This window comes from Micropterus salmoides, unplaced genomic scaffold (genome assembly GCF_014851395.1).
Source record: "Micropterus salmoides isolate LMB-PRFRI ecotype aquatic unplaced genomic scaffold, ASM1485139v1 Ms_hic_scaffold_7, whole genome shotgun sequence".
NCBI lineage: Eukaryota > Metazoa > Chordata > Actinopteri > Centrarchiformes > Centrarchidae > Micropterus > Micropterus salmoides.
Window position 1 is genome coordinate 22,845,111 of NW_024044459.1, and position 13,603 is coordinate 22,858,713.

Here is a 13,603-nt window from a genome sequence, read left to right on the forward strand (position 1 = left end):
GTGGCCACTGAAAACTACATATTGCCCCTTTAAAGTAAGTAAAAATAACATAGCGCTGCTTTTTAATAGAAGAGGGGCAGTTGTACATTTGCCAAAACCACCACTTGATCCTTAAAGTATTTTCTCTTGTAAAACAGATAAAGCATAAATCTCACTTTTGTATTGCTTGTTGAAGTTTGTTTTTGAGTGTTATTGCTGAGTTATTGCTGCCCCCTGTGGTCCTTCGGGGACAAAAACCTCACTAGAGCTGCAGGTTTCACCAGCCGTCACCTGTCCAGCTACAGGGGACAGTAATGAGCCCATTACGACTTGGCTCACCACAATGAGGCAAAGAAGACTGCACTGAAAACACAAAGGTCAGATTTATGCTTTAATTGTAATTTTTTTTAAAGAGAAAAGACTTTAAGGATAAATACTAACTAGTGCATTTGGCAAATGTACTTCTGGTTAACCGCCCCACACCATTAAAGAGTAGCGCACAGCCACTTCCCTGAGTCCCAAACAGGGCAAAGGCTAACACACTAAGTCATGGAGTAAATGTCAATGAAGTGAGTAACTCCATAAACTTTTGTTCTGAGCATTTTGTATTTGCTTGTGCTGTCTCTATATCTAACAGTGCACATGTTTTGTGATACTTCATATGAGTTGGCACATTGGTGAAGGTGTTTTCTTCATTTGTCTGTGATCTATCTATTTTCACCTGTTTTCTTCAGTTGCAGTGCATTCTCAGAGCCTCTGTAGTACACTCATATCTAAGGCAGACATACTTTAATTTACATATTAATTACACTCCTGAGACAGTGTGTGTGCCAGTCTGTCTGTCTCTGTCGATCTATTATCGCCGCTCAATCACTGTTTCTCTGTGTTCATTACTGCCTTGTGTTCTTTTTTTTCTCTACTCTGGTGTCCCATGAACATACCATTCTTTATCCTTTGTGTTAAGTGTATCTGTGTGTTTTATGCATACACATGCATAGTGTGTTTAACATGTAGTAAGTCCCTGTGTTAACCTGAAAGTTACGGCTGTTGACCTCGCAGGCGTCCATCCATCGACGTCCCCAGTCCTGGAGTCTGACTGGACGCTGACACAGCTTCTTTGTCTTTCTTCTCTTTCACCATCTCTCTCTCTTTCTCTCTATTTGACAGAAAGCGGACACATGAGTACAGAGCTGTCCCTTCCTTCCTTCCCTCGTTCTCAGCATATTTTTCTTCCTGTTGTCCTTTATCCAAATGTCTCAATCTTTTTATTCTCTTCCTTTCTATCTTTCTCCTCTTTCCACGCTCCATTTTCCCCTCATCTTTTAACCTTTACAGTTTTCTGCTGGTCCATTCATTGAATTTCCAGCACATTTTGCCTTGTGTGTAAATGAGATGCAGGTCATGTTTAATGTCAGACTAGTAAATTTCAGGTAAAATACATGCATCTGGGTTATAGCTGGGGAAGGCAACGTTGGAGAAACTAGCAAGAGACTGCTAGATTTTTAAAGTATCCATCCCGAAAAAATCCTTCACCTCAAGTCTCCCTCAGCCACTCCCCCAAAACACATGTTCATGTGCAATGAGTGCACGGGCAGATGTAAATTGACTTTCAACAGATATATTAAAAATTGCTTCTGAAATACATTAACTACCTTAGTATTCTCAGTTGTGTCAGTGTGTGTGTCTATGTATGTAAGTCAGTTCACTGCTGTTAATATATTCCTTATCAAACTTGCTGTCTGAATAATTGAAAGTGGCTGATCCTGAATGAACATGGACTTTGTCTATGGACATTTTGTTTTTGTTTTGTTCTTTTTCACACCTGTGTATCTTTGAATTTGTCCATAATTTATATGCTGCGCTGGAGCTTTGACATACTTTCCCCTTTTTGCAGATAGACAACATTCATGCTCCAAAACAGCAGGGCTATTTGAGAAGAAGAAGTGTGTGTGTGTGTTTGTCCATCTAGTATCCATCTAGAGTTCTGTCTATGGAGCAATACACACTTCCTGTTTCCTGCTTTGTTGGCCAATGATAACCTGATACACCCTGGAGAGAGCTGTGGGGTGTCGAGGGGGGAAGTTGAGGAAAAGAGGATGAGATAGGAAAGGAGTGGAAAGAGATTGGTAGTGAAGCAATGCTGCATATGGGTTGTAAGTAAAAAAAAAAAGGAGTCAACCTATGCAGATGAAATGATCAAATCAGTCTCCCTTGTACTCAACAAGCAGCAGCTCTCTGAATTGATCTACTATGAGGGAAAAAAAGACACTGTGATTTCCAGGTCCTCTGCTTCACTTACATTATAACTGCTCAGATGTTGTGTCGTGGGTAGGAGCCACTGTCGCTGTGTCCAGGCACTGAAGACACAACGCTGTTCATTATTCAGTTCTTTTTAATTGGTTTCAAGTCTGCCTATGCTAAGAGGGCATCTTATTGGTGGAGAGGTGGGAATTGAAAAGTGTTGAAAAGCACCCAAAGAGGGAAAGAGAGGAGAGAGGTGGGGGTGGAGGGGTGTTGTATAAAGAACGGCTAAAAGGAGGAATGAATGAACAAACAAGTGAATAACAGACGGGATGTGAGTAAGTGCTTCTAGAAAAATCACTCTCTCTGGTTACCACGGCAACGAGAGGTGCAAGTTGGCTCTGCTCCCTCCGTAACCAATTATGTCTGTGTGTGTGTGTGTGTGTGTGTGTGTGAGTGACTGAGTGCGTATCTACTATCTAGGGCCATTGATATGCAAAAGAGAAATTGGGTCCATGTGAGCTTCTGTGAAAATGTTTGCAGGGCATTTGATTTTACCGAAGCGAGTTTGCATATGTTATCTGTGTGAAGCTGTCTTCTCTCAGTTTATCTTCAGATGCAATTTGTCTGTCCTCTACACACAGGCGAACAAAAAACACCTTGTGCGCGCTGTTGTGTTCGTAGACAGTTCACAGAAAGCTGCACATGAAGGCTTCATAAGGACACAACCAGAAGTGGCTCCCCCTAGTGAGGGATGCTATCGAGGACACACTATAGGAGATTTATACTTTGAATTAATTTGATGTTTGTCACCTAACCAACGGCAACCTCGGCATAAATACTGACGCAGTTAGGCAAAATAAATTAGTTAAAAACACCAGGATGTACTAAAGCCTGGAGCCTTTTCATCAGCTGTGGTGTCAACTGGCTTTTGATTCTACTAATGAGTAATTGTTGCTTTGATTTTAAAGGGACAGTACACTTATTTTAAACATGAGGTACATTTTACAGACAGCCTGCATTACAAAGTGGAGACATCGGCTTTGAAACAATTTGGCCTTTCGAAGGCAGGGATGGTTTCATGAAAGATGCTATTGAGTAGCATTATGAGAATTATGGGATCTAGTCAAGATATCTCATTGTCTGCTGCTTCGAGTTTGACCATTCTTTTAAAAAATATTGTCCCTTGTGCGCCCCCCTCCTTTATGGACGTGCAATACTAAATTGCTAGAACATTCCTTTAATGCCAAAAACAAGAGAGATGCGCCTCTTTGCATTGATTTTCAGGTTTTACTTATTACTCTTAAAGCACTCCATGGTCTGGCTCCAGCATATTGAACACTGCTCAGCATTGTGCCTCTGCTTACACGCATTAAACCTCAAATCCTGAAACACAACCCCACTTGCATTTCCCCAGTCCAGATTTAAAACTGAAAAAGGTTGTGCATTTGCTGTCAGCACCTCAAACTCTGAAACAGCCTCTCTATTGAAATTTGTGTTGCTACCTCATTGACTTCGGTTTAATCTCTTACTAAAAAAATTATTTCCATGAACTTGCATCTCTGCAGTGAGTATTCTTTCTGTGCCCTGTCTTTTCACTCCTTTTTATTATATATTCTATCTTTGCATCTTACCATTTAAACAAACAATTTCCAGTTATTATCATTATTATTATTATTATTAATATCAGGGGCAAAAGTCTGTATTGGAGGATTAGATGTGAAAACAATACTTTGGTTTCGGGCTGAAACACTGAGTATGTGTTTGAATTACGCACCATTAGTGGCACCGTTTTTAACCATTCAACCTTCATAATGTGTAACAGCTTATACTGTTTAACTTTTCTCATGCTGAATTACAATGAGATCAAACACACACACAGTTTTTCCATTCTTGTGTGCTGCTGTGACATGCAGACTATACACACACGTCTTTGTCAGGCCGTTCGTTGTGGACTTGTACCTTTTCAGAGGAGCCATTCTGTCCCTCAGTGGGACCACCAGTGAGTTAGGGAAGCAGCCAAGTCGGACACTGGCACTAATTGGCTACGCTATTAGAGGCCCACAGAGTCACACTTTGACTACAGAAATTAGCTCGTCAGTGTGAGGATGGAGGCTGGGCACGGTGCCTGCGTGAATGCGTGAGACGGGGAGAAACAGAGGGAGAGAGACTTCTAATTAGGGGTCTCTGATGAACATGAGAAACATACCGAAGCAGTTCAAAACCCTCCACCCTGCAATACACACACACACACACACACACACACACACACACACACACACACACACACACACACACACACACTTTCCATCCTCTGACCAGAGTAGTTAATTGGTTGGTTGGTGTTTGTGGTGGTGGTTGGAAGGGGGGCTCTTTTGTCTGATGCACTTCAGCTGCTGTGATTGACAGCAGGGACAGGAAGTGAGGGAGTGGGGCTTAGAGAGGAAAAGAGCCTTTCTCTCTGCGCTGCCTTCCTCAGATTAACATTCTCCTCCACCTCTCCAAATTCCTCTCATCCTCCTCTGCTTTTTTCTTCCGCTCCTGCCTTCACTCTCTCTCTCTTCTCTCTGCATCCTTCTGTCCATTTATATCCATTATATCCATAGACATTCAGCATCATACAGTACTTATTTTAAAGACATTTGTGCTGCCTTTTTGTCGCCCCCTTCTCGCCTCACCACGTTTCCTCACAAGCAAAGGATTAGGTTACTCGAACAAATGCTTGTTCATCTGTGCCACTGACATGAAGTGATTGAGCACCTACTTATACTCTATTAGCCCCGAAATAAATCAGCTCAAACTAAACCCAGACAGTGCTTCGTAGACTTCACCAGGTAGTGCTGCTGATACCTGGGGAGTTGTGTTTCAGGTTCACGCCATAGCTTCGATATAAGGCAGTTTTACCATGGCTTCTGTGACAAGCTAGGTGTTGCACACCAACAGTTAAATGAGGACAAAGAATTACAACATCAGGTCTTCAAAGCCCCTTCTTTCTAGATTTAACTGCTGCATTCGCCTGAAAAAAAGATCTTTTCATCACCCTCAAAAATACATCTGCCTAAGGAAGAATAATTTCCTCTTGTGCCATTTTTTTTCCCTCTGCAGACAGAAATATACAATATAGATAGATACATAAATAAATAATGTAGCATTAAAGCAACAGTTAAGCAAGGTATTAGAATTTGTTGACAAAAAAACTAACTGAGGAGTTTTTACAAAAAAAACATCGGATTAGCAGGAAAATGTCAAAGCTGAAAACAGGTTTTTTAGAGACATGTGGTTCTGACGGGGCGACAACGCTACAAACAGGATGATCTTATAGAATATATTGCATTGCTTTAGATTTAACAACCCAACAGTATATAAAGTAGTTAATGATCTCAATCTTAAACATCTACAGCAGTAAAATGCAACATCCACATTAATGCAGCAGGAATACTAAAGGGGCCATGTGTAGTTTTCATGCAGTTCCACGGGTGAGGTTTCAGATTGCAACCACTACGCTTCTAAGTGTGTGCTCCTGCACCAGCTAGCGCTCTGTAGTGGCCAAAACAGAGACATAACATAGACGGAATCACACAAAATGCTGGAAACTCAGGTAAACTTCCACTGTAACATTAGGAATAATAATTTTAGCAGCTCGACATTAATCAAATCCATGCATGTGGCATGATAAGTTACACTGACATAGCCGGCAAGCTAACGTTATCTAACTTGATCCAACTAAAACACAGAATCAGAATATATTTCACATACTTTGCAGTAATGTTAGTTTTCCTGTCCAATAGGATGAAAACCAACTCTGGGTCAATTTTTGAAAACAAACTGTAGGTTTCTCCATGACTCAAACACCTTTCCAAAGTTGAGGCGTGTTTTCGCTTGACGTTGATGCGATTCTCGCTTGGCCTGATGGGCTTCAACTTTTTGGTAGTTTTTTTATCATGGAGTTTGTGTTGGAGTCTGTGGCGTGCTGGGATGGGCTACAGGACAATAGGCAAGCAGCTTGGTGAGAAGGTAACAACTGTTGAGGCAATTATTAGAAAATGGAAGAAGTTCAAGATGACGGTCAGTCTCCCTCGGTCTGGGGTTCCATGCAAGATGTCACCTCGTGGGGCATTAATGATCATGAGGAAGGTGAGGGATCAGCCTAGAACTACACGGCAGGACCTGGTCAATGACCTGAAGAGAGCTGGGACCACAGTCTCAATGAAAACCATTAGTAACACACTACGCCAGCGCATGTACAGACCCGTCTGAAGTTTGCCAATGACCATCTGGATGATCCAGAGGAGGAATGGGAGAAGGTCATGTGGTCTGATGAGACAAAAATAGAGCTTTCTGGTCTAAACTCCACTCGCCGTGTTTGGAGGAAGAAGGATGAGTACAACCCCAAGAACACCATCCCAACTGTGAAGCATGGAGGTGGAAACGTCATTCTTTGGGGATGCTTTTCTGCAAAGGGGACAAGACGACTGCACCGTATTGGGGGGAGGATGGATGGGGCCATGTATCGCGAGATCTTGGCCACCAACCTCCTTCCCTTAGTAAGAGCATTGAAGATGGGTCGTGGCTGGGTCTTCCAGCATGACGACCCGAAAAACACAGCCAGGGCAACAAAGGAGTGGCTCCATAAGAAGCATCTCAAGGTCCTGGAGTGGCCTAGCCAATCTCCAGACCTGAACCCAATAGAAAATCTTTGGAAGGAGCTGAAAGTCCGTATTGCCCAGCAAAAGCCCCAAACCCTGAAGGATCTGGAGAAGGTCTGTATGGAGGAGTGGGCAAAAATCCCTGCTGCAGTGTGTGCAAACCTGGTCAAGAACTACAGGATACTGAGTACATTTTCTTTTGATATTTTAAGTACATTTTGCTGATTACTTCCATACATTTACTTGAGTAAGGATTTGAATGAGGAACTTTCACTTGTACTGGAGTATTTTCACAGTGTGGTATTATTATTTTTACTTAAGCAAAGGATCTGAATACTTCTTCCACCACTGCCATCTCTAAAGATAAGCTAGTCAAAAAATGGTCTAACTAAAGAATCTATATTGATTCAGAAATAAAAAGTTAAAAGGGGAGAGATATGGACAATGTACAGCAGGACAATTTTTAAATAAATAATAAGTTGCTTATCTTGATGTTGGAGGTCATTATTAGTTCATTTTAATACAAAATAACTTATTATAATAGTTGTTTTCAGTATCAAATCTCATCTGTGTTTCCAGAGACATTCTTTCCTTGTTGCACAGTGGTGGCAGGATAGTAACACATCGAAGAGACCTAGTGTAACTCAAAACTGCTGAAGATTCATATTAACTTTCGTTGAACTTTAAAATAAATTTTTGCATGGAATGAATACTGTGGATTTGTGCCCCCAACATTTACATCGAAATGGCTTTAGGAAGGACCCTTTTCAAAATGTATAGGAGGAGCAATCACAGCGAACAACAGTGCTCCAAATATACATATGTGCATGTGTGTAAAGCCCCCGATTTGTACCACTACAACACTAACCTCACCTTAAGCATCCAGCATACTTAACTTAAACAAACATAGCTATCACGTTGCCTGTAATGTTTCTAAACCCTGTATACCCTATGTAAAATTATTTGTAAATTATTACTCATATTATTATTAGTTCATTTGTCCCAGATATTCTAACAGAGAAACAGGTCCGTAAACAAAAATACTAGACAGCCTTACAACTGGGTGAATGGGACATTGAAAACATGAGTGATTATTTACACAAGCCAAGTTTAACCCAATTATTTCTAAACCAACATCAACTATGAAAATATGATCCAGGTTGTAAGAAAAAAAGAATTTCCCTGTTGTTTTGGATCAGCCAATCACAGCACTTCTCCCCATAACTCAGTTAGGATCCATTACAGTTACAAACAACACGTTTGAGAGAAAGGTCTACATAAGGACAAATGTTAAAGTGAATTTAATGGTCATTCAGTTCAGACTTAAAACAAAATAAATGCAACCTCACAAAGCACATACTGTTCTGAACTCCAATGTGCAGGCAAGAAAAATAACAAAGCAGACAATTTACCACATTTACATTTTATTTCCCAGCTTCACTCTTAGCTTCAGTTTTCTGCATTACAATCAACTTAAAATGAGTTGCTATCTCTGCTTATTTACCTCCAAAAAAACAAAACAAAAAAGGTACAAAACAGAAAACAAAAGTAGCGCAGCACTCTGTCGACAAAAACTGCTACGGACAAACAGACATAACAGCACACACAATTCTCAGAGGGTACCGATATTATTTCACATCATATATTCGTTACACACACACACGCACCGAGAACACGGACTTCCCTGGGTTTATAAGATGTCCATGAATATGATTTGAAAGAAAGTAGAGCCATGAGGAAGACAGACAGAAAAAGGGAGTGAAAGAGGTTTGAGGGAAGGAAAGAGAAAATGGGGTGGAGTGAAGGAGAGAGAGAGGGGATAATCAAATTGAAAGAAGAAACACACTATAAAAGTATTAACTGAGCTGAATAATGGAAGAACTTAAACTCCTGCGCACACACACACACACACATTTGCACTCACACACTCAAAATGCCTAATATACATACAAGACTTAAATTATTAAATTACAAAATAAAAACAAGAGGAAAATAGCCATGCACTAGCTGCAAGAGAACCTCATCTCCATAAACAAATAAAGAAATACTCCATCAAACTACTTTATACTCTCAAAACAAAGCACCATCTGGTTTTAATGCATGGGTCTCTCCTAAGCAAATCCACAAAATGTACACAGATTGGAGGAAAGGAAATTCCAGTATAATTCTTTAAAACATCACAGCAACGTTACCATCAGCTTTGGGCTGAACTAAACTAATGAGGTGGCTGAAGTTGAGATTTGCAAAATGTGACATGTTGTGAAGTGATGTTTCACTCTCAGTTTGTTTCTTTGTTTTGCGCGTATAGTGTATATATCCAAAGTGCAAAAGGGGTTTTCTGCTCTCTGCAGCTCATGCGTCTTGTTCATTACTGCTTTATCTAACATTTTAATACTGTCTATTATTTAAAAACAATGAAAACACCAACAGTGGATATGGATATTTTACATTACAGCTTCATGTTTACTGCTGAGTTTGTGGTGTGTGACTCTATCTACAAGGTTTGTCTCGGTAAAGACGTGAACATTCTACGTTTGAGTGATATAAATAGCTTCAGGTTTGGATAAAGCGAGGCAAACAGCACGTGAATGATCCGACCTCGTGCACTGCAGCCGAAGAGAAGAGGGGTTACAGAGGAGAGGAAGTGAGGTCATAGTTCAATGCTCAGGATGAGTGGTGTTAACCTGCAGCTAAGCTATGACACAGAGCTGTTTCTTCATCCCTGCATCCCATTTAGACACCTTGGCTTGTCAGAAAAAAAGGAAGGGAGAAGGGACACTAGGAATGCCCAAACCAACAAAAGGAGTAAAACGTTAAAGTGCAGTGTGAGACTAAAGAAAGGAAGGGCAAAGGAAAATAAGAAGGCAGGTTGGTTGGATCTTTAAGCAGGTCAGTGGGGGGAGACCCAGTTTCCTCCATCACCAGGAGTGTTTTAATCAAACACAGAGCCACAGGTGAGAAAGGGGTTTCAAAAAACTACAGTACCTAGAGAAGCCACAGGCTGCATTACACTTACCACAACCTTGTCAGGTAGCTTCCGTATAAGATCGGCTGTGAGAAATGAGCGAGTGGACGAGGGTTCAAGTTAAGGATCAGCGGTGCCTGCTGTTTGCTGCTCTGGCTAGCAATATGTGAATCTCAGGCTATATGGTGTCTGAGGTCAGGGGATACAGTTCATGAAGGTTATAGTATGTCGGTGAAAGGTGAGAACATTCACTGAAATCCCGATGCTTAGTGAGGGCTTTAATCAGGCTGTCTGACATGAAAGGCAGGAGAAGTACGCACCTTCTGGAGCAACACAGTTGGGAAAAGAGCACCTGAGCAGTGCCAACTTATCCTACGTACCATCATAAGTATCTATATAATAGGATCAGGTGTAAATCTAAGCTATTTATTCACCAGTCAAAGTGAGAAGTGTGGGTTTGGACTATTTTACCAGCGAAATCTTTCATTTTACATCAGCTAACAACCCAAGCGCTGGCTGGTTATAAGCTCTAACTGCCAGGTACAGAGGAGGTGAACACCTCAGCGTTAGTCCCGGTGATTTGTCTCAGAGTCTGACAGCTGATCGAGGTGATCGGGAATCTCATGAACTTCGCCGGTGTGCTCATTTTCTGGCTCGCCGTCCTCATCGTTGCTCTCTGCGCTGTAGTCTATCGCCTCCAGAAAGGACGGCTCGTCCTCCTCCATCACATAGGTAGTGGGGCTGCTGCTGGATAACAAAATAAGGTGTCGTTAACACAGGTGTTGCGGATGACAGACATTTCTCTGGAAGTTAATGGTGTAGATAATCGTGTCACAGGGAAAACTCTGCATCATTGCACCATTGATGCCTGTGGATATTTTACATTATAGAATGTATTTCTGCATTCATTATTTTGAGAAACTATGTAAGAAATGATACACATTTGTATAGCATTTCTTAAAAACAAATACATGTCATGTTAGCTGAACTCAGTCATGGGAGGCCACTAAAGAGCGTTCGGATTTCAGAGTAAAACACCCAAGAAAATGCATTTGAAAGGGAAACTGAATGGTTGTTTCGTGGTCCTTGAAAATGTGCTGTTGAGAAGCCTATTCCTGCACAAAAAACACAAACCTAACAGACTGTGCCATTCATGCAAAATGGATCATCAATATGCTAGTTTATTTGGATAGATATTATCTTTATAATGTGTTTAGGGAAAAAAAAGAAGAAAGTAAACTAAAAAACATAAATCATAATCAATCTGCCATTATATTACAGTATATCTATAAAGCATGACCACAAAGTCTAATGAAATCATAAAAAATACCGCAGTAGTAGCAATATTTTAATTAAGTAATTAATTGATTATTTAAGATGACAATGTTGGAGAACTAGCAAAAGACAGCTAAATTTATAAATCTCTCTCTCTTCCCTTCAGGCCTCCTTCCAAAGCCACTCCCACAAAACACTTTTTCATTAATGTGCACAGGCAGAGTGCGCGGGGGTGGACAGACAGGTAGGCCAGCCCAGCATTTAATGAAATGATTGGCCGTGCTTACAACAGTCCTGCGACAGCCACAGGTCCCAGATTCTTTTCATTTCTGTGTCGTGGCATTTGATTTATTGATTATTATAGAATTTCAACGAATATAACAAAAATGCCTCTGAAATAAACTGCATACTACAGCTTTAAAAAATTCTTCAGTCTATAAAATGTGACTAATGCCCATCACAAATCCCCAAGAACCCAAGGTGTCATTTTTTTGTTTTGTCTCACCAATAGTCAAAAATTAAAGGATATCCAGTTTACAAAAAAGCAAAAAGCAGCAAATCCTTTATTTTGAGAAGCTGGAACTAGACAATGTTTGGCATCTTTTCATTGATAAATTTTCTGTCAATCTACTAATTGAGTAATTCTTTCAGCCCTAAATAATAGCAAAACAAATATAAATATATAAAAAATTAAAACAAACATTTTAGTAAAAAAATAACAACTTATACTACAAAATTATACATATTAAAATATATTTTAAAACAAAATGGAAGCTGGAAACAAACTGTACTTGTGTGCTCTGACTGTTGACAAGTAGTTTTTTTTCCCTGTGACTCTTAATGGTTAAATGGTTGATGGTTCTTTGAGGTTTTAGTGGCTTTAGTGGGTTTTTAATGGTGTTAATGGTCTGAAATGTGATCCCAGAGAGACAGTCGATCAGGGGGCTCAGACAATGATCTCCCAACCAAGCTTACCAGTGAGAGTGCCAGAGGGAGAGAACGAGGGAGAAACTGTGCATCAGTATATGTACAGTAAATGTGTGTGTGTGTGTGTGTGTGTGTGTGTGTGTGTGTGTGTGTGTGTGTGTGTGTGTATATTTGTGATGATGGACAGAATATTGTCCAAACAGATAATCAGAGTTGTGAGTCAGCCATTACAAGCTATTATAGAAGAATCAAACCCGATCTCTCCTTTCTTTGGGTTACATTTTCCGTATCCATCATCTCTACATTCAGTATATCTTAATATACAGATGCATGTATGTGCATAACCCCCCCCCCCAATTACCTTCATTCACATGTGGATAAAGCTCAACATCTCCAAACCCTCACGTACATACATCTCTTTCTGTCTGCCTTGCACTCATACAGAAACACACCCATGCCCGTATGCACCCATTTACTCACTCTGAGACGCCCAGTTATTTGCAGACGCCTCCCAATGGCCACAATATCATCGTTGTGATGACCTATTAAATGGTAAGTGGTACCATACCATGGCCCATGCATAAAAACCATAAATCCAGGATGAAGAGCAACCAAATCCCAAAGGACACTCACGCAAACACACAAGCCCCAGAACACTTTTGGAGTCCCTTAATGATCAGACACATAAATGATGAATGAATATATCAATATGAGAGTAGAAGAGGTTGGTAGAAGAGAAATAGAGAGACTGAGAGACACACAGAGAGAGACATGAGTATTAAGTGGTTTTGAGTTTAAAGCCATTCTTCCAAATCCACTGCTTTAATAAATCTGGAGTGAACGTTGATGTTTAAAAAAAAAAAAAGGAAAAGAAATTAAGATAACCTTATGTGTCACAGCTTGGGTTTGGCCAAGTTTAAATATTTATTTGCGGCCCTGAACTTAAGTACAGTCTAATCTGTGTGGACCTCACATTTTAATAGAGTTGATTTGATATACGCTAAAGCAATGTGGTCATTTGTTATCATGAAGCGCTGGCTCATAGCGTGAAGCCATTTATTAAAATACGGATGGAGAAACTTTAGTGCAACTAACATTTTTTTATCATTTGGCTGGGTTAAAAAGCTCAAAAACATTGTTTATCAACATGATACTTTTCTGAATTTTCAGCAAGCCCACTGTGTGGTAAAGAGGAGGCTTCTGACTTCAATACTTTTTTATTTATTAGGTTTTAATAAAATCAGAAAAAAACTATTTTAAGTAACACTGCAATTAATCATTCACTTCAGTTTTAAATAACCTATAAACTATTTTATCAATTAATCACGGGACTGTTTAGCCTATAAAATTGTAAAAAAAATCTGCAATTTCCCAGAGCATGATATGTCAATTTCTAATCGCAGTGTAAAACTCAAAGATATTAAATTTACAGTCTTAAAACAGAGAAAAGTAACAAATCCTTGGATAAGCTACAACCACAGAATGATAAATACCAAAACTGATTTCTTTTCTGATGAGTGACTAATGGACTAATCTTTTCAGCACTAATGTGAAGGGGAATTAATTAATT

At 40.0% G+C, this 13,603-nt stretch overlaps 1 protein-coding gene across 3 annotated transcripts in view; it reads right to left on the reverse strand.

Annotated features, from left to right (window-relative positions):
* Window positions 1-8,152: 8,152 nt before the first annotated feature.
* The window catches only part of agtpbp1 (ATP/GTP binding protein 1), a 33,615-nt gene continuing 28,164 nt past the window's right edge, over window positions 8,153-13,603 (reverse strand). For 2 of the 3 annotated variants that reach the window (XM_038703018.1, XM_038703021.1), the window contains one exon: window positions 8,274-10,578. In XM_038703018.1, the coding sequence (XP_038558946.1) occupies window positions 10,398-10,578 (181 nt within the window). In that variant the 3' untranslated portion in view covers window positions 8,274-10,397. Of the gene's footprint in view, window positions 10,579-13,603 lie in introns of all 3 variants that reach the window. The other variant, XM_038703019.1, reaches the window with a different exon arrangement.